General features: G+C 40.5%; 1 protein-coding gene across 1 annotated transcript in view; it reads right to left on the bottom strand.

The window, feature by feature from the left end:
- slc22a23 (solute carrier family 22 member 23) overlaps positions 1–25,204 on the bottom strand; it is a 44,625-nt gene that overhangs the window by 12,156 nt on the left and 7,265 nt on the right. Inside the window, exons 2-5 of the mRNA XM_058394869.1 lie at positions 13,212–13,315; positions 11,435–11,589; positions 1,732–1,900; positions 50–171 (exon numbers count right to left, since the gene is read on the bottom strand). Coding sequence (XP_058250852.1) covers positions 50–171; positions 1,732–1,900; positions 11,435–11,589; positions 13,212–13,315 — 550 coding nt within the window. The remainder of the gene's footprint in view (positions 1–49; positions 172–1,731; positions 1,901–11,434; positions 11,590–13,211; positions 13,316–25,204) is intronic.

Below are 25,204 nucleotides of genomic sequence, written 5' to 3'. Positions count from 1 at the left end.
TTTGTATCCAGGTGAGGGTGTGTATCTGTGTCCAGGTGAGGGTGTGTACCTGTGATTAGCTCATGTGTGTCCACGTTTGTGTTGTTTTTCTTAGCGATGCGCTCAATAAGCCATTTGGACCGAGTGTACTGCTGCGTCGCTAACAGCCAGCGCAGAGACTCTGGAAATAACCTGAACACACACACACACATATATATATATATATATATATATACACTACTTACACTACTCACAAAAAGTTAAGGATATTTGGGTTTTGGGTGAAATTTATGGAAAATGTAAAAAGTTCACACTACAGTGATATTATATCATGAAAGTAGGGCATTTAAGTAGAAGCTGCAATGGTGATTTCCTCATCTCAAACAATTTATTGAAACAAAAGCCAACAACAGTGGTGGGTATACCACAACAAAAAATCTCAATGTCTCAATAATCTGTCATGTGCCCTTGACCATCAATTACAGCTTGACCACGACGTCTCATGCTGTTCACGAGTCGACTTATTGTCTGCTGAGGCATGGCATTCCACTCTTCTTGAAGGGCGGCCCTCAGGTCATTGAGGTTCTGGGGTGCAGGGTTACGAGCCTCTACACGGCGACTCGGCTGATCCCAGAGGTTTTCTATGGGATTCAGGTCTGGACAAAGTGCAGGTCACTCCATTTGAGGTACCCCAGCCTCCAGCAGCCGTTCCCTAATGATGCTCCTCGATGAGCTGGAGCATTGTCGTCCATGAAGATGAAATTAGGCCTGTGTTGTTCATGCAGGGGCACAATGACTGGATTAATGATGTTATTCAGGTAGTATTGGCTTGTCACTGTACCATTCACAAGATGTAGGTCAGTTCTGTATTGAGTGGACACACCTGCCCAGACTGTAACACCACCACAACAGTGGCTGATGCATAGCGCTCTCCTTGACGTCTCCAACATCATTGGTCGATCATTTCTGCTCAACGTGAATCGATTTTCATCAGAGAACAGCACTGAGGCCCACTGGTCCCTCATCCAGCGTAAATGCTCCCTGGCCCGACGCCTGTGCCTGGGGGTGTGGTCAGGTGCCCTTGCAGGTCGTCTAGCACGCAGACCACGCTGATGTAAACGGTTTCGAATGGTCTGACGTGACACTTGGGTTCCTCTCACCTCCCTTAAATGTGCCTGGAGTTGAGTGACATTCATCATCCGGTTCCGCAGGGCACTGTTCACAATGAAGCGGTCATCAACGTGGGATGTGGCCAAAGGACGTCCACTTCTATGCCTTTCTGTGACTCTTCCAGTCTCTCTGTATCTCTGTCCCAACCTGCTGATGACACTCTGTGACACTCTAAGCTCAGTGGCCACTTCCCTCTGAGAACATCCTGTTTGAAGCCTCACAATGGTGAGGTTCTGTTGATCAATTGTTAGGTGTGGTCTTGGTCTCATGATGTCAAAATGTGAACAGCATGATGAAGAGGACTGTTTAAATACCAATTCTAATGGAACCAGAAAATTTATTGGTGGATTCATGGATCAAACTAAGGTCAAATTAAGTCACCTGTAAAGGTTATAGTGGATTTTAGGTGCATCCTGAAATTTCACCGGAAAGATCGATATCCTTAACTTTTTGTGAGTAGTGTAGATGTGATAGGCAGGCAGACAAAGATAGACAGACAGCTGCACAAACTGATTGACAGACAGGAGGAAAGACAGACAGAGGAAAAGACAGACACACAGATAGAGAGACAGGCAGTCTGACCATATGTATGACAGCATTAGTGACAGGGGGCAGATGATGACAGCTTGCAGGATCTTCCAATCAGAGCACACAGCAGCAAGACCTGGCATTATCAGCTGCCCTGCTAACGCCACAAAGTTAGCAACCATGGTCATGGAGAAACGCCAGCCGGGCAGACACAGCTCAACTCCTGAAAACACACAATGACATTAGTGTTAGAACCCTGACTGACCTGGGTATTGATGAAGACCCAGCATTCAGGATAAGAGAGTGTGATTAAAAGTGTGTGATTATAGTGACTGACTATAATGAGAGTGTGATTATAGAGAGTGTGATTATAGAGAGTGTGATTATAGAGTGTGTGATTATATAGTGTGATTATAGAGAGTGTGATTATAGAGTGTGATTATAGTGTGTGATTATAGAGTGTGATTAAAGTGTGTGTGATTATAGAGTGTGATTATAGAGTGTGTGATTATAGAGTGTGTGATTATAGAGTGTGATTATAGAGAGTGTGATTATAGAGAGTGTGATTATAGAGTGTGATTATAGAGAGTGTGATTAGAGTGTGATTATAGTGTGTGTGATTATATAGTGTGATTATAGTGTGTATGATTATAAAGAGTGTGATTATAGAGAGTGTGATTATAGTGTGTGTGATTATAGAGAGTGTGATTATAGTGTGTGTGATAATAGTGTGTGTGATTATAGAGAGTGTGATTATAGAGAGTGTGATTAGTGTGTGTGTGATTATAGTGTGTGTGATTATAGAGAGTGTGATTATAGAGAGTGTGATTATAGTGTGTGTGATTATAGAGTGTGATTATAGAGTGTGTGATTATATAGTGTGTGTGATTATAGAGAGTGTGATTATATAGTGTGATTATAGAGAGTGTGATTATAGTGTGTATGATTATAAAGAGTGTGATTATAGAGAGCGTGATTATAGTGTGTGTGATTATAGAGAGTGTGATTATAGTGTGTGTGATTATAGTGTGTGTGATTATAGTGTGATTAGTGTGTGTGTGTGATTATAGAGAGTGTGATTATAGTGTGTGTGATTATAGAGAGTGTGATTATATAGTGTGATTATAGAGAGTGTGATTATAGTGTGTGTGATTATAGAGAGTGTGATTATAGAGTGTGATTATAGAGAGTGTGATTATAGTGTGTGTGATTATAGAGAGTGTGATTATAGAGAGTGTGATTATAGTGTGTGTGATTATAGAGAGTGTGATTATAGTGTGTGTGATTATAGTGTGTGTGATTATAGAGAGTGTGATTAGTGTGTGTGTGTGATTATAGAGAGTGTGATTATAGTGTGTGTGATTATAGAGAGTGTGATTATATAGTGTGATTATAGAGAGTGTGATTATAGTGTGTGTGATTATAGAGAGTGTGATTATAGAGTGTGATTATAGAGAGTGTGATTATAGTGTGTGTGATTATAGAGAGTGTGATTATAGAGAGTGTGATTATAGAGAGTGTGATTATAGAGAGTGTGATTATAGAGAGTGTGATTATAGAGAGTGTGATTATATAGAGTGTGATTATAGTGTGTATGATTATAGAGAGTGTGATTATAGAGAGTGTGATTATAGAGAGTGTGATTATAGAGAGTGTGATTATAGTGTGTGTGATTATAGTGTTTGTGATTATAGAGAGTGTGATTAGTGTGTGTGTGTGATTATAGAGAGTGTGATTATAGTGTGTGTGATTATAGAGTGTGATTATATAGTGTGTGTGATTATAGAGAGTGTGATTATATAGTGTGTGTGATTATAGAGTGTGATTATATAGTGTGTGTGATTATAGAGTGTGTGATTATATAGTGTGTGTGATTATAGAGAGTGTGATTATATAGTGTGATTATAGAGAGTGTGATTATAGAGTGTGATTATAGAGAGTGTGATTATAGTGTGTATGATTATAGAGAGTGTGATTATAGAGAGTGTGATTATAGTGTGTGTGATTATATAGAGTGTGATTATAGTGTGTATGATTATAGAGAGTGTGATTATAGAGAGTGTGATTATAGAGAGTGTGATTATAGTGTGTGTGATTATAGAGAGTGTGATTATAGTGTGTATGATTATAGAGAGTGTGATTATAGTGTGTGATTATAGTGTGTGTGATTATAGAGAGTGTGATTATAGAGAGTGTGATTATAGAGAGTGTGATTATAGTGTGTGTGATTATATAGAGTGTGATTATATAGAGTGTGATTATAGTGTGTATGATTATAAAGAGTGTGATTATAGAGAGCGTGATTATAGTGTGTGTGATTATAGAGAGTGTGATTATAGTGTGTGTGATTATAGTGTGTGTGATTATAGAGAGTGTGATTATAGTGTGTATGATTATAGAGAGTGTGATTATAGTGTGTGATTATAGTGTGTGTGATTATAGAGAGTGTGATTATAGAGAGTGTGATTATAGAGAGTGTGATTATAGAGTGTGATTATAGTGTGTGTGATTATATAGAGTGTGATTATAGTGTGTATGATTATAAAGAGTGTGATTATAGAGAGCGTGATTATAGTGTGTGTGATTATAGAGAGTGTGATTATAGTGTGTGTGATTATAGTGTGTGTGATTATAGAGAGTGTGATTAGTGTGTGATTATAGAGAGTGTGATTATAGTGTGTGTGATTATAGAGAGTGTGATTATAGAGTGTGATTATAGAGAGTGTGATTATAGTGTGTGTGATTATAGAGAGTGTGATTATAGAGAGTGTGATTATAGTGTGTGTGATTATAGTGTGTGTGATTATAGAGAGTGTGATTATAGAGAGTGTGATTATAGTGTGTATGATTATAGAGAGTGTGATTATAGAGAGTGTGATTATAGAGAGTGTGATTATAGTGTGTGTGATTATAGAGAGTGTGATTATAGAGAGTGTGATTATAGTGTGTGTGATTATAGTGTGTGTGATTATAGAGAGTGTGATTATAGTGTGTGTGATTATAGAGAGTGTGATTATAGAGAGTGTGATTATAGAGAGTGTGATTATAGTGTGTGTGATTATAGTGTGTGTGATTATAGAGAGTGTGATTATAGTGTGTATGATTATAGAGAGTGTGATTATAGAGAGTGTGATTATAGTGTGTGTGATTATAGAGAGTGTGATTATAGTGTGTGTGATTATAGAGAGTGTGATTATAGTGTGTGTGATTATAGAGAGTGTGATTATAGAGAGTGTGATTATAGTGTGTGTGATTATAGTGTGTGTGATTATAGAGAGTGTGATTATAGTGTGTATGATTATAGAGAGTGTGATTATAGAGAGTGTGATTATAGAGAGTGTGATTATAGTGTGTGTGATTATAGTGTGTGTGATTATAGAGAGTGTGATTATAGGGTGTATGATTATAGAGAGTGTGATTATAGAGAGTGTGATTATAGTGTGTGTGATTATAGAGAGTGTGATTATAGTGTGTGTGATTATAGAGAGTGTGATTATAGAGTGTGATTATAGAGAGTGTGATTATAGTGTGTGTGATTATAGAGAGTGTGATTATAGAGAGTGTGATTATAGTGTGTGTGATTATAGTGTGTGTGATTATAGAGAGTGTGATTATAGAGAGTGTGATTATAGTGTGTATGATTATAGAGAGTGTGATTATAGAGAGTGTGATTATAGAGAGTGTGATTATAGAGAGTGTGATTATAGTGTGTGTGATTATAGAGAGTGTGATTATAGAGAGTGTGATTATAGTGTGTGTGATTATAGTGTGTGTGATTATAGAGAGTGTGATTATAGTGTGTATGATTATAGAGAGTGTGATTATAGAGAGTGTGATTATAGAGAGTGTGATTATAGTGTGTGTGATTATAGTGTGTGTGATTATAGAGAGTGTGATTATAGTGTGTATGATTATAGAGAGTGTGATTATAGAGAGTGTGATTATAGTGTGTGTGATTATAGAGAGTGTGATTATAGAGAGTGTGATTATAGTGTGTGTGATTATAGAGAGTGTGATTATAGTGTGTGTGATTATAGAGAGTGTGATTATAGAGAGTGTGATTATAGTGTGTGTGATTATAGAGAGTGTGATTATAGTGTGTGTGATTATAGAGAGTGTGATTATAGAGAGTGTGATTATAGTGTGTGTGATTATAGAGAGTGTGATTATAGAGAGTGTGATTATAGTGTGTGTGATTATAGAGAGTGTGATTATAGAGAGTGTGATTATAGAGAGTGTGATTATAGTGTGTGTGATTATAGTGTGTGTGATTATAGAGTGTGTGATTATAGTGTGTGTGATTATAGTGTTTGTGATTATAGAGAGTGTGATTAGTGTGTGTGTGTGATTATAGAGAGTGTGATTATAGTGTGTGTGATTATAGAGTGTGATTATAGAGTGTGTGATTATATAGTGTGTGTGATTATAGAGAGTGTGATTATATAGTGTGATTATAGAGAGTGTGATTATAGAGTGTGATTATAGAGAGTGTGATTATAGTGTGTATGATTATAGAGAGTGTGATTATAGTGTGTGTGATTATAGAGAGTGTGATTATAGTGTGTATGATTATAGAGAGTGTGATTATAGAGAGTGTGATTATAGAGAGTGTGATTATAGTGTGTGTGATTATAGAGAGTGTGATTATAGTGTGTATGATTATAGAGAGTGTGATTATAGTGTGTGATTATAGTGTGTGTGATTATAGAGAGTGTGATTATAGAGAGTGTGATTATAGAGAGTGTGATTATAGAGAGTGTGATTATAGTGTGTGTGATTATATAGAGTGTGATTATAGTGTGTATGATTATAAAGAGTGTGATTATAGAGAGCGTGATTATAGTGTGTGTGATTATAGAGAGTGTGATTATAGTGTGTGTGATTATAGTGTGTGTGATTATAGAGAGTGTGATTATAGTGTGTATGATTATAGAGAGTGTGATTATAGTGTGTGATTATAGTGTGTGTGATTATAGAGAGTGTGATTATAGAGAGTGTGATTATAGAGAGTGTGATTATAGAGAGTGTGATTATAGTGTGTGTGATTATATAGAGTGTGATTATAGTGTGTGTGATTATAGTGTGTGTGATTATAGAGAGTGTGATTAGTGTGTGATTATAGAGAGTGTGATTAGTGTGTGTGATTATAGAGAGTGTGATTATAGAGTGTGATTATAGAGAGTGTGATTATAGTGTGTGTGATTATAGAGAGTGTGATTATAGAGAGTGTGATTATAGTGTGTGTGATTATAGTGTGTGTGATTATAGAGCGTGTGATTATAGAGAGTGTGATTATAGTGTGTATGATTATAGAGAGTGTGATTATAGAGAGTGTGATTATAGAGAGTGTGATTATAGAGAGTGTGATTATAGAGAGTGTGATTATAGTGTGTGTGATTATAGTGTGTGTGATTATAGAGAGTGTGATTATAGTGTGTATGATTATAGAGAGTGTGATTATAGAGAGTGTGATTATAGTGTGTGTGATTATAGAGAGTGTGATTATAGTGTGTGTGATTATAGAGAGTGTGATTATAGAGAGTGTGATTATAGTGTGTGTGATTATAGAGAGTGTGATTATAGTGTGTGTGATTATAGAGAGTGTGATTATAGAGAGTGTGATTATAGTGTGTATGATTATAGAGTGTGTGTGATTATAGAGAGTGTGATTATAGTGTGTGTGATTATAGAGAGTGTGATTATAGTGTGTGTGATTATAGAGAGTGTGATTATAGAGAGTGTGATTATAGTGTGTGTGATTATAGAGAGTGTGATTATAGTGTGTGTGATTATAGAGAGTGTGATTATAGAGAGTGTGATTATAGTGTGTGTGATTATAGAGTGTGTGATTATAGAGAGTGTGATTATAGTGTGTGTGATTATAGAGAGTGTGATTATATAGTGTGATTATAGAGAGTGTGATTATAGTGTGTGTGATTATAGAGAGTGTGATTATAGAGAGTGTGATTATAGTGTGTGTGATTATAGTGTGTGTGATTATAGAGAGTGTGATTATATAGTGTGATTATAGAGAGTGTGATTATAGTGTGTGTGATTATAGTGTGTGTGATTATAGAGAGTGTGATTATAGAGAGTGTGATTATAGTGTGTATGATTATAGAGAGTGTGATTATAGTGTGTGTGATTATAGAGAGTGTGATTATAGAGAGTGTGATTATAGTGTGTGTGATTATAGTGTGTGTGATTATAGAGAGTGTGATTATAGAGAGTGTGATTATAGTGTGTATGATTATAGAGAGTGTGATTATAGAGAGTGTGATTATAGTGTGTGTGATTATAGTGTGTGTGATTATAGAGAGTGTGATTATAGTGTGTGTGATTATAGAGAGTGTGATTATAGTGTGTGTGATTATAGAGAGTGTGATTATAGAGAGTGTGATTATAGTGTGTGTGATTATAGAGAGTGTGATTATAGTGTGTGTGATTATAGAGAGTGTGATTATAGAGAGTGTGATTATAGAGAGTGTGATTATAGAGTGTGATTATAGAGAGTGTGATTATAGTGTGTGTGATTATAGAGAGTGTGATTATAGTGTGTGATTATAGTGTTTGTGATTATAGAGAGTGTGATTATAGAGAGTGTGATTATAGTGTGTATGATTATAGAGAGTGTGATTATAGAGAGTGTGATTATAGAGAGTGTGATTATAGAGAGTGTGATTATAGTGTGTGTGATTATAGAGAGTGTGATTATAGAGTGTGATTATAGAGAGTGTGATTATAGTGTGTGTGATTATAGAGAGTGTGATTATAGAGAGTGTGATTATAGAGAGTGTGATTATAGTGTGTGTGATTATAGTGTGTGTGATTATAGAGAGTGTGATTATAGTGTGTATGATTATAGAGAGTGTGATTATAGAGAGTGTGATTATAGTGTGTGTGATTATAGAGAGTGTGATTATAGTGTGTGTGATTATAGAGAGTGTGATTATAGAGAGTGTGATTATAGAGAGTGTGATTATAGTGTGTATGATTATAGAGAGTGTGATTATAGAGAGTGTGATTATAGTGTGTGTGATTATAGTGTGTGTGATTATAGAGAGTGTGATTATAGAGAGTGTGATTATAGTGTGTGTGATTATAGAGAGTGTGATTATAGTGTGTGTGATTATAGAGAGTGTGATTATAGTGTGTATGATTATAGAGAGTGTGATTATAGTGTGTGTGATTATAGAGAGTGTGATTATAGTGTGTATGATTATAGAGAGTGTGATTATAGTGTGTGTGATTATAGAGAGTGTGATTATAGTGTGTGTGATTATAGAGAGTGTGATTATAGAGAGTGTGATTATAGTGTGTGTGATTATAGAGAGTGTGATTATAGTGTGTGTGATTATAGAGAGTGTGATTATAGAGAGTGTGATTATAGAGAGTGTGATTATAGAGAGTGTGATTATAGTGTGTGTGATTATAGAGAGTGTGATTATAGTGTGTGTGATTATAGAGAGTGTGATTATAGAGAGTGTGATTATAGTGTGTGTGATTATAGAGAGTGTGATTATAGTGTGTGTGATTATAGAGTGTGATTATAGAGAGTGTGATTATAGAGAGTGTGATTATATAGTGTGATTATAGAGAGTGTGATTATAGTGTGTGTGATTATAGAGAGTGTGATTATAGAGAGTGTGATTATAGTGTGTGTGATTATAGTGTGTGTGATTATAGAGAGTGTGATTAGTGTGTGTGTGATTATAGTGTGTGTGATTATAGAGAGTGTGATTATAGTGTGTGTGATTATAGAGAGTGTGATTATAGAGAGTGTGATTATAGTGTGTGTGATTATAGTGTGTGTGATTATAGAGAGTGTGATTATAGAGAGTGTGATTATAGTGTGTATGATTATAGAGAGTGTGATTATAGAGAGTGTGATTATAGAGAGTGTGATTATAGAGTGTGATTATAGAGTGTGATTATAGAGAGTGTGATTATAGTGTGTGTGATTATAGAGTGTGATTATAGAGAGTGTGATTATAGAGAGTGTGATTATAGAGAGTGTGATTATAGTGTGTGTGATTATAGAGAGTGTGATTATAGTGTGTGTGATTATAGAGAGTGTGATTATAGAGAGTGTGATTATAGAGAGTGTGATTATAGAGAGTGTGATTATAGAGAGTGTGATTATAGTGTGTGTGATTATAGAGAGTGTGATTATAGTGTGTGTGATTATAGTGTGTGTGATTATAGAGAGTGTGATTATAGAGAGTGTGATTATAGTGTGTGTGATTATAGAGAGTGTGATTATAGAGAGTGTGATTATAGTGTGTGATTATAGTGTGTGTGATTATAGAGAGTGTGATTATAGAGAGTGTGATTATAGAGAGTGTGATTATAGTGTGTATGATTATAGAGAGTGTGATTATAGAGAGTGTGATTATAGAGAGTGTGATTATAGAGAGTGTGATTATAGTGTGTGTGATTATAGAGTGTGATTATAGAGTGTGATTATAGAGAGTGTGATTATAGTGTGTGTGATTATAGAGAGTGTGATTATAGAGAGTGTGATTATAGAGAGTGTGATTATAGTGTGTGTGATTATAGTGTGTGTGATTATAGAGAGTGTGATTATAGTGTGTATGATTATAGAGAGTGTGATTATAGAGAGTGTGATTATAGTGTGTGTGATTATAGAGAGTGTGATTATAGTGTGTGTGATTATAGAGAGTGTGATTATAGAGAGTGTGATTATAGAGAGTGTGATTATAGTGTGTGTGATTATAGAGTGTGATTATAGAGTGTGTGATTATAGAGTGTGTGATTATAGTGTGTGATTATAGAGTGTGATTATAGAGTGTGTGATTATAGAGAGTGTGATTATAGAGAGTGTGATTATAGTGTGTGTGATTATAGAGTGTGTGATTATAGAGTGTGTGATTATAGTGTGTGTGATTATAGAGAGTGTGATTATAGTGTGTGTGATTATAGTGTGTGTGATTATAGAGAGTGTGATTATAGTGTGTGATTATAGAGTGTGATTATAGAGTGTGTGATTATAGAGAGTGTGATTATAGAGAGTGTGATTATAGTGTGTGTGATTATAGTGTGTGTGATTATAGAGAGTGTGATTATAGAGAGTGTGATTATAGAGAGTGTGATTATAGTGAGTGTGATTATAGAGAGTGTGATTATAGTGTGTGTGATTATAGTGAGTGTGATTATAGAGTGTGATTATAGTGTGTGTGATTATAGTGTGTGTGATTATAGAGTGTGTGATTATAGAGTGTGTGATTATAGAGTGTGATTATAGTGAGTGTGATTATAGAGTGTGATTATAGAGAGTGTGATTATAGTGTGTGTGATTATAGTGTGTGTGATTATAGAGTGTGTGATTATAGAGTGTGATTATAGTGTGTGTGATTATAGAGAGCGTGATTAATAATTGTGTCTTTTGCATCTAGCCAGTGTTACCTTTCTGTGTAAAGATGCTAAGTTTGTTAAAGCAGAAGTGTTTAGTTCTGGCTGTGTGTCCTCAGTTTCTACTGCTGTGTACACACACAACAACCAGTAACTGCTTCAGTTTTCCAAAACACACACACACAAAATGACCCTTTTCCCTCTTTCCAAAACATGACCCAGATTATGAAGAGGCGAAGTTCATTAGTTCACCATGAACCGTTCCCAAACCACACTATGTCCTAATCCTACTGTCTCTGTAGGCCTGCTGTCGGAGTGTGTGTGTGTGTGTGTGTGTGTGTGTGAGTGTGTGAGTGTGAGTGTGTGAGTGTGTCTCATTACATACTCAGGACGTAGAGGGAGAGAGCGATCCCCGCCAGCCAGAAGCCCTCAAAGAAGCGGAGTGTGCTAAACATGGTGACATTAACGGAGAAGGCCACAGAAATCCCAAACACAAGGGTGAAGAAGACCGATACCACCAGTACTGTGTGACGCCCAAACCTGCAGGTCAGGAAGTCAATCAGATAGTCAGGTCACACACACACACACACACACACACACACATCCAACAGACGAAAAGCACATTTCTCTGAGGCTAATCATTTAGCGTAATCATTCAGACCTGGCTTCATTCATCTCACTCCTGCACCTCAGTCACCTCAGATGTGTTAGAACATTACTAAACAAAAGACTAGGACTAAGATATATTACATTAAATATATATTGATATATTATTAAATAAGCTAATTACACTTAGCATCAACTGAAAACTGCCAACAGCTCCACATTTTGAGAAGAGTATCTATATCCATCCATCTTCTATACCCACTTTATTCCTAATCAGGGTCACGGGGATCTGCTGGAGTCTGTCCCAGCACACACTGGGTGAAAGGCAGGGGTACACCCTGGACAGGTCACCAGTCCATCACTGGGCCACACATATAGACAGACAACCACTCACACTCACACTCACTCCTGTGGGCAATTTAGAATCACCATTCAACCTAATGTACATGTTTTTGGACTGAGGGAGGAAACCGGAGTACCCGGAGTAAACCCACACAGGCACGGGGAGAACATGCAAACTCCACACAGAGAGGCCCCTGGCTGCTGCTGTGTGGCAACAGTGCTGACCACTAAGCCACCATGCTGCCCAAGAGTCAACATTAGCTAGCTAAAATGATGCTCAGTAAAAAAAGATACAGACTTAATTAACACACTGTAATAAGCACCACTTAGCATCACTGCTAAATCAGATCACATGTGTCCTACTGCACTGAATAAGAGTGTGAGGAATATGTTTCTCTGAAAGTGTTAGCTGTTGATGCTAAGTGTAATTTCTTTAGTCGTGTGCTTTGTAATTTATGAAGACTTTCTGTCTTGTTTCCACCCTCACAGCTCACTGCTTTTAGCCTCGTTTGTTAGCGAGTGTATATTTTGTGTCCACATTTTCTAGCTGCCTAGCATCAGTGTTGTGGCGACTTTAAGCACAGGAACATTGTGTGTTTGAGTCCCACTCGAACAGACACTGAGGTTCTAAATTCTAGAACCCTGCAGTTCAAAGCTCCATCATTACTCTGCAGGAAGTTAGCTGCTAACATTAGTGCCTTTAGTTTAGCCAGTCCTGCTTGTCTCTGTTAGCGTTAGAGACAGGTTAAACTAGCAGGTGATGGTGATCTTGTGTACATCAATAATTTCTACAAATTCACACTAGCTAGATATTTATATTTGCCTAATCCACAAAAAACATTTGGTGTAACTCTAGCTAGCTAACGTTTAGTTTGAATCCTTTATATTCAGTTTTATTGATGTAGCGCTTTGTATTTTATAGTGCTGATAGTTAGCTGCCTTTCATTGTATTATCGTAATTAACATCAATGCAATGCTAGCTAGCTTTAGTAAACACTGTCCATGACCTCAGGGTGGAGCAGAGTGACCACCACACTCTCCACACTGGCACTTCCTCAGTGGGTGAAGTTTTGGAGAGAAGTTTACGAAGAGGGTGCGGTCTCATTTTGCAATAGGTCAAAAAGTTAGCAAGAATGGCTAACGGCTGTAGGGGGAAAATTTAGCATAACATTTCCCGAAAATTCCTCAGTGTGATCACATGATCAGGAACTCACCAATCAGCCAGCACTCCAAGAACCAGGTATCCAAATATGGAGCCAACCAGCAGGGAGAACTTCGCGATGTGGACCTTCCAGGCAGAATCACACACCAGATTCCACTGAGAACACACACACATGCACATAATGAATCAGCTGTGAAAGTATCAAATTGGCATGATAATCAGACACAGTGTGTGTGTGTGTGTGTGTGTGTGTGTGTGTGTGTGTGTGTGTGTGTGTGTGTGTGTGTGTGTGTGTGTGTGTATACACTCCTGCATGTCACTGTCTCACCTCCACACCTGTCTCTCTGACACTATGTTGATCACACACCGCAGCTGAATTAGTCAGCCGGATGTGTGTGAGTAAACACACACACACACTGAGCTGAAGCTGTTATTCCTGCACGTTGTCATGGTAACCCTCTACATGTGACTGTCATTAATAATCTCTGTGATTATGGTGGAGGGTGGAGTGATGGAGCACAATCAGCCTCAACACCACATCCTCTAGTGCTTTATTCCTCTTACACCTCAAATTTACCAGCATTTAAATGATTAAATCATGTTAATAAGGCAACAAATATATTTCTTCTAATAATTAAACTATTAGAATAACACTAAAATCTCTAAAATTATTGACACCCCACAAGTAAGGCTTCAACTTTTAGTGAACTGAGCTCAGCATTTCTACTAAACTTATCTGTGTGTGTGGTGTGTGTGTGTACTTCTTTCTTCTAACACAGCAAGACTCGTGTGTCTTTATGTAAGAGAGAGAGAGAGAGAGAGAGAGAGCGAGCGTGTGTGTGTGTGTGTGTGTGTGTGTGTGTGTGTGTGTGTGATTTATAGGATACGCTAATCTTAGGAACAGGTGATGAACTTTCGCCTGGAAGAGCAGTGGTGGGAAAAAGGACACAGACACAGACACACACATACACACATACACACATACACACATACACACACACACACACACACATACACACACACACACACACACATAGACAAACACACACACACACACAGACACAGACACACACACACACAGACAGACACACAGACAGACACACACACACAGACAGACACACAGACAGACACACACACAGACACACACACAGACACACACACAGACACACACACAGACACACACACAGACACACACACACTCAGAAGCCCTCAGTATCGATGTCACCTGGCAACCAGAGAGACAAATGAGTGTGTGTGGGTTTGTGAGGAACCGGTTTGTCCAGAAAATGTTTGTGTGTGTGTGTGTGTTTGTGTGTGTGTGTGTGTTTGTGTGTGTGTGTGTGTGTGAGAGAGAGAGAGAGAGAGAGAGAGAAAGAAACCAGGAACAGGACAACTGTGTCTGTGTATGACAAACACATACATATACACACACACACACTCAGTCTGGATCAGTGGATCATGTGATCTCAGCATGGAGGGCAAACACACACATACACACACACAGACACACACACACATACACACACACACACAGACACACACACACACACACAGACACACACACACAGACACACACACACAGACACACACACACAGATGATTCCCATAGTCGCTGACCACAGCACTTCCTGTTTCAGTGTGAGTTCAGTATCAGTTACTCACCAGTAACATATACATATATATATGGAATTATTTGTGGTTCTTCTGAATTATTATTATTATTATTATTATTGTTATTATTGTTGTTAATACTAATTCTTTTACTAGCTTATGCTAATACTTATCTATATTTATATTGTTTGTACTCTACGCTACACTACCCTCACAACACACAACACTACACAACACAACACAACACTACACAACACTACACAACACACAAAACTACACTACACAACACTACCCTCACAACACAACACAACACTACACAACACACAAAACTACACTACACAACACTACCCTCACAACACACAACACTACACAACACACAAAACTACACTACACTACACAACACTACCCTCACAACACACAACACTACACAACACAACACTACACAACACACAAAACTACACTACACAACACTACACAACACTACACAACACACAAAACTACACTACACAACACTACCCTCACAACACACAACACTACACAACACTACACAACACACAAAACTACACTACACAACACTACCCTCACAACACACAACACTACACAACACACAAAACTACACTACACAACACTACCCTCACAACACACAACACACAAAACTACACTACACAACACTACCCTCACAACACACAACACTACACAACACACAAGACTACACTACACAACACTACCCTCACAACACAACACAACACTACACAACACACAAAATTACACTACACAACACTACCCTCACAACACAACACAACACTACACAACACACAAAACTACACTACACAACACTACCCTCACAACACAACACTACACAACACACAAAACTACACTACACAACACTACCCTCACAACACAACACAACACTACACAACACACAAAACTACACAACACAACACTACCCTCACAACACACAACACTACACAACACTACACAACACTACCCTCACAACACACAACACTACACTACACAACACTACCCTCACAACACACAACACTACACTCACAACACACAACACTACACAACACTACACTACACTCACAACACACAACACTACACAACACACAACACTACACAACACACAACACTACACAACACTACGCTCACAACACACAACGCTACACTACACAACACAACACTACCCTCACAACACACAACACTACACTACACAAAACAACACTACCCTCACAACACACAACACTACACTACACAAAACAACACTACCCTCACAACACACAACACTACACTACACAACACAACACTACCCTCACAACACACAACACTACACGACACAACACTACCCTCACAACACACAACACTACACGACACAACACTACCCTCACAACACACAACACTACCCTCACAACACACAACACTACACAACACAACACTACCCTCACAACACACAACACTACACAACACAACACTACCCTCACAACACACAACACTACACAACACTACGCTCACAACACACAACACTACACTACACAACACAACACTACCCTCACAACACACAACACTACACTACACAACACTACCCTCACAACACACAACACTACACTACACAACAACACTACCCTCACAACACACAACACTACACAACACTACGCTCACAACACACAACACTACACTACACAACACAACACTACCCTCACAACACACAACACTACACAACACAACACTACCCTCACAACACACAACACTACACAACACTACGCTCACAACACACAACACTACACTACACAACACAACACTACCCTCACAACACACAACACTACACTACACAACACTACCCTCACAACACACAACACTACACTACACAACAACACTACCCTCACAACACACAACACTACACTACACAAAACAACACTACCCTCACAACACACAACACAACACTACCCTCACAACACACAACACTACATGACACAACACTACCCTCACAACACACAACACTACACAAAACAACACTACCCTCACAACACACAACACTACACGACACAACACTACCCACACAACACACTACACTACACAACACTACACTACCCTCACAACACACAACACTACACAACACTACGCTCACAAAACACAACACTACACTACACAACACAACACTACCCTCACAACACACAACACTACACTACACAAAACAACACTACCCTCACAACACACAACACTACACTACACAACACAACACTACCCTCACAACACACAACACTACACGACACAAAACAACACTACCCTCACAACACAACACTACACGACACAACACTACCCTCACAACACACAACACTACATGACACAACACTACCCTCACAACACACAACACTACACTACACAAAACAACACTACCCTCACAACACACAACACTACACGACACAACACTACCCTCACAACACAACACTACCCTAACACAAAACACTACACTACACAACACAACACTACACTACACAACACAACACTAACCTCACAACACACAACACTACACTACACAACACAACACAACACTACCCTCACAACACACTACCCTCACAACACACTACACTACCCTCACAACACACTACACTATCCTCACAACACACTACACTACCCTCACAACACAACACTACCCTCACAACACACTACACTACCCTCACAACACAACACTACCCTCACAACACACTACACTATCCTCACAACACACTACACTATCCTCACAACACACAACACTACACTACACAACACAACACTACCCTCACAACACACTACCCTCACAACACACTACACTACCCTCACAACACACTACACTACCCTCACAACACACTACACTACCCTCACAACACAACACTACCCTCACAACACACTACACTATCCTCACAACACACTACACTATCCTCACAACACACTACACTACCCTCACAACACACTACACTATCCTCACAACACACTACACTACCCTCACAACACACTACACTACCCTCACAACACACTACACTACACTCACAACACACTGCCCTCACAACACACTACACTACCCTCACAACACACTGCCCTCACAACACACTGCCCTCACAACACACTGCCCTCACAACACACTACACTACCCTCACAACACACTACACTATCCTCACAACACACTACACTACCCTCACAACACACTACACTACCCTCACAACACACTACCCTCACAACACACTACACTACACTCACAACACACTGCCCTCACAACACACTACACTACCCTCACAACACACTGCCCTCACAACACACTGCCCTCACAACACACTACACTGCCCTCACAACACACTACACTACACTCACAACACACTGCCCTCACAACACACTACACTACCCTCACAACACACTACACTACACTACCCTCACAACACACTACACTATCCTCACAACACACTACACTACCCTCACAACACACTACACTACCCTCACAACACACTACACTACCCTCACAACACACTACACTACCCTCACAACACACTACACTACCTTCACAACACACTACACTACCCTCACAACACACTACACTATCCTCACAACACACTACACTATCCTCACAACACACTACACTACCCTCACAACACACTACACTACCCTCACAACACACTACTCTACCCTCACACTACCTCACACTACACTATCCTCACAACACACTACACTATCCTCACAACACACTACACTATCCTCACAACACCTCACACTACACTACCCTCACAACACACTACACTACCCTCACAACACCTCACACTACACTACCCTCACAACACACTACCCTCACAACACACAACACTACACTATACAACACAACACTACCCTCACAACACACAACACTACACGACACAACACTACCCTCACAACACACAACACTACACGACACAACACTACCCTCACAACACACAACACTACACGACACAACACTACCCTCACAACACACAACACTACACGACACAACACTACCCTCACAACACACAACACTACACGACACAACACTACCCTCACAACACACAACACTACACGACACAACACTACCCTCACAACACACAACACTACACGACACAACACTACCCTCACAACACACAACACTACACGACACAACACTACCCTCACAACACACAACACTACACAACACTACGCTCACAACACACAACACTACACTACACAACACAACACTACCCTCACAACACACAACACTACACTACACAAAACACTACCCTCACAACACACAACACTACACAACACAACACTACCCTCACAACACACAACACTACACTACACAAAACACTACCCTCACAACACACAACACTACACTACACTACACAACACAACACTACCCTCACAACACACTACACTATCCTCACAACACACTACACTACCCTCACAACACACTACACTATCCTCACAACACACTACACTACCCTCACAACACAACACTACCCTCACAACACACTACACTACCCTCACAACACCTCACACTACACTACCCTCACAACACACTACACTACCCTCACAACACACTACACTACCCTCACAACACACTACACTATCCTCACAACACACTACACTACCCTCACAACACACTACACTACCCTCACAACACACTACACTACCCTCACAACACACTACACTATCCTCACAACACACTACACTACCCTCACAACACACTACACTATCCTCACAACACACTACCCTCACAACACACTACCCTCACAACACACTACACTATCCTCACAACACACTACACTACCTTCACAACACACTACACTACCCTCACAACACACTACACTATCCTCACAACACACTACACTACCCTCACAACACCTCACACTACACTACCCTCACAACACACTACACTATCCTCACAACACACTACACTACACTACCCTCACAACACACTACACTATCCTCACAACACACTACACTACCCTCACAACACACTACACTATCCTCACAACACACTACACTACCCTCACAACACACTACACTACCCTCACAACACACTACACTACCCTCACAACACACTACACTACCTTCACAACACACTACACTATCCTCACAACACACTACACTATCCTCACAACACACTACACTATCCTCACAACACACTACACTACCCTCACAACACACTACACTATCCTCACAACACACTACACTATCCTCACAACACACTACCCTACCCTCACAACACACTACCCTCACAACACACTACACTACCCTCACAACACACTACACTACCCTCACAACACACTACCCTCACAACACACTACACTACCCTCACAACACACAACACTATCCTCACAACACACTACACTACCCTCACAACACAACACTACCCTCACAACACACTACACTACCCTCACAACACCTCACACTACACTACCCTCACAACACACTACACTACCCTCACAACACACTACACTACCCTCACAACACACTACACTACCCTCACAACACACTACCCTCACAACACACTACCCTCACAACACACTACACTATCCTCACAACACACTACACTACCTTCACAACACACTACACTACCCTCACAACACACTACACTACCCTCACAACACACTACCCTCACAACACACTACCCTCACAACAAACTACACTACACTACCCTCACAACACACTACACTATCCTCACAACACACTACACTACCCTCACAACACACTACACTATCCTCACAACACACTACACTATCCTCACAACACACTACACTACCCTCACAACACACTACACTACCCTCACAACACACTACACTACCCTCACAACACACTACACTATCCTCACAACACACTACACTATTCTCACAACACACTACACTATTCTCACAACACACTACACTACCCTCACAACACACTACACTACCCTCACAACACACTACACTATCCTCACAACACACTACCCTCACAACACACTACACTATCCTCACAACACACTACCCTCACAACACACTACCCTCACAACACACTACACTATCCTCACAACACACTACACTATCCTCACAACACACTACACTACCCTCACAACACACTACACTACCCTCACAACACACTACACTACCCTCACAACACATTACCCTCACAACACACTACCCTCACAACACACTACACTACCCTCACAACACACTACCCTTACAACACCTCACACTACACTATCCTCACACTACACTATCCTCACAACACACTACACTATCCTCACAACACACTACACTACCCTCACAACACACTACACTATCCTCACAACACACTACACTACCCTCACAACACACTACACTACCCTCACAACACACTACACTATCCTCACAACACACTACACTACCCTCACAACACACTACACTACCCTCACAACACACTACACTACCCTCACAACACATTACCCTCACAACACATTACCCTCACAACACACTACACTACCCTCACAACACACTACCCTCACAACACATTACACTATCCTCACACTACACTATCCTCACAACACACTACACTATCCTCACAACACACTACCCTATCCTCACAACACACTACACTACCCTCACAACACACTACACTACCCTCACAACACATTACCCTCACAACACACTACACTACCCTCACAACACACTACCCTCACAACACATTACCCTCACAACACATTACCCTCACAACACACTACACTACACTACCCTCACAACACACTACACTATCCTCACAACACACTACACTACCCTCACAACACACTACACTATCCTCACAACACACTACACTACCCTCACAACACACTACCCTACCCTCACAACACACTACCCTCACAACACACTACACTACCCTCACAACACACTACACTACCCTCACAACACACTACCCTCACAACACACTACACTACCCTCACAACACACTACACTATCCTCACAACACACTACACTACCCTCACAACACACTACACTACCCTCACAACACACTACACTACCCTCACAACACCTCACACTACACTACCCTCACAACACACTACACTACCCTCACAACACACTACACTACCCTCACAACACACTACACTATCCTCACAACACACTACCCTCACAACACACTACCCTCACAACACACTACACTACCCTCACAACACACTACACTATCCTCACAACACACTACACTACCTTCACAACACACTACACTACCCTCACAACACACTACACTACCCTCACAACACACTACCCTCACAACACACTACCCTCACAACAAACTACACTACACTACCCTCACAACACACTACACTATCCTCACAACACACTACACTACCCTCACAACACACTACACTATCCTCACAACACACTACACTACCCTCACAACACACTACACTACCCTCACAACACACTACACTACCCTCACAACACACTACACTATCCTCACAACACACTACACTACCCTCACAACACACTACACTATCCTCACAACACACTACACTATCCTCACAACACACTACACTACCCTCACAACACACTACACTACCCTCACAACACACTACCCTCACAACACACTACACTATCCTCACAACACACTACCCTCACAACACACTACCCTCACAACACACTACACTACCCTCACAACACACTACACTACCCTCACAACACACTACACTATCCTCACAACACACTACACTACCCTCACAACACACTACACTACCCTCGCAACACACTACACTACCCTCACAACACATTACCCTCACAACACATTACCCTCACAACACACTACACTACCCTCACAACACACTACCCTCACAACACATTACACTATCCTCACACTACACTATCCTCACAACACACTACACTATCCTCACAACACACTACCCTCACAACACACTACACTATCCTCACAACACACTACACTACCCTCACAACACACTACACTACCCTCACAACACACTACACTATCCTCACAACACACTACACTATCCTCACAACACACTACACTACCCTCACAACACACTACACTACCCTCACAACACACTACACTACCCTCACAACACATTACCCTCACAACACATTACCCTCACAACACACTACACTACCCTCACAACACACTACCCTCACAACACATTACACTATCCTCACACTACACTATCCTCACAACACACTACACTATCCTCACAACACACTACACTACCCTCACAACACACTACACTACCCTCACAACACACTACACTACCCTCACAACACACTACCCTCACAACACACTACACTACCCTCACAACACACTACCCTCACAACACATTACCCTCACAACACATTACCCTCACAACACACTACACTACCCTCACAACACATTACCCTCACAACACACTACACTACCCTCACAACACACTACACTACCCTCACAACACACTACACTACCCTCACAACACACTATCCTCACAATACACTACACTACCCTCACAACACACTACCCTCACAACACACTACACTACCCTCACAACACATTACCCTCACAACACACTACACTACCCTCACAACACACTACACTATCCTCACACTACACTATCCTCACAACACACTAAACTACCCTCACAACACACTACACTATCCTCACACTACACTATCCTCACAACACACTACACTATCCTCACAACACACTATCCTCACAACACACTAAACTACCCTCACAACACACTACACTATCCTCACACTACACTACCCTCACAACACACTACACTATCCTCACACTACACTATCCTCACAACACACTAAACTACCCTCACAACACACTACACTATCCTCACACTACACTACCCTCACAACACACTACACTACCCTCACAACACATTACACTACCCTCACAACACATTACACTACCCTCACAACACACTACCCTATCCTCACAACACACTACACTATCCTCACAACACACTACCCTCACAACACACTACACTACCCTCACAACACACTACACTACCCTCACAACACACTACACTACCCTCACAACACATTACACTATCTTCACAACACACTACCCTCTCAACACACTACACTATCCTCACAACACACTACACTATCCTCACAACACACTACCCTCACAACACACTACACTATCCTCACAACACACTACACTATCCTCACAACACACTACACTAACCTCACAACACACTACACTATCCTCACAACACACTACACTACCCTCACAACACACTACCCTCACAACACACTACACTACCCTCACAACACACTACACTATCCTCACAACACACTACCCTCACAACACACTACCCTCACAACACACTACACTATCCTCACAACACACTACACTATCCTCACAACACACTACACTATCCTCACAACACACTACACTACCCTCACAACACACTACACTACCCTCACAACACACTACACTACCCTCACAACACATTACACTACCCTCACAACACATTACACTACCCTCACAACACATTACACTATCTTCACAACACACTACCCTCTCAACACACTACACTATCCTCACAACACACTACCCTCACAACACACTACACTATCCTCACAACACACTACACTATCCTCACAACACACTACACTAACCTCACAACACACTACACTATCCTCACAACACACTACACTACCCTCACAACACACTACCCTCACAACACACTACACTACCCTCACAACACACTACACTATCCTCACAACACACTACACTACCCTCACAACACAACACACTATCCTCACAACACACTACACTACCCTCACAACACACTACACTACCCTCACAACACACTACCCTCACAACACACTACACTATCCTCACAACACACTACACTACCCTCACAACACACTACACTACCCTCACAACACACTACACTACCCTCACAACACACTACACTATCCTCACAACACACTACACTACCCTCACAACACACTACCCTTACAACACCTCACACTACACTACCCTCACAACACACTACACTACCCTCACAACACACTACACTACCCTCACAACACACTACCCTTACAACACCTCACACTACACTACCCTCACAACACACTACACTACCCTCACAACACACTACACTATCCTCACAACACACTACACTACCCTCACAACACACTACACTATCCTCACACTACACTACCCTCACAACACACTACCCTCACAACACACTACACTACCCTCACAACACACTACACTACCCTCACAACACCTCACACTACACTACCCTCACAACACACTACACTACCCTCACAACACACTACACTATCCTCACAACACACTACACTACCCTCACAACACACTACACTACCCTCACAACACACTACACTACCCTCACAACACACTACACTACCCTCACAACACACTACCCTTACAACACCTCACACTACACTACCCTCACAACACACTACACTACCCTCACAACACACTACACTACCCTCACAACACACT

The sequence above is a fragment of the Hemibagrus wyckioides genome, linkage group LG07 (genome assembly GCF_019097595.1).
Source record: "Hemibagrus wyckioides isolate EC202008001 linkage group LG07, SWU_Hwy_1.0, whole genome shotgun sequence".
In the NCBI taxonomy this organism is placed as follows: domain Eukaryota; kingdom Metazoa; phylum Chordata; class Actinopteri; order Siluriformes; family Bagridae; genus Hemibagrus; species Hemibagrus wyckioides.
This window is presented reverse-complemented; position numbering and strand designations above follow the sequence as displayed.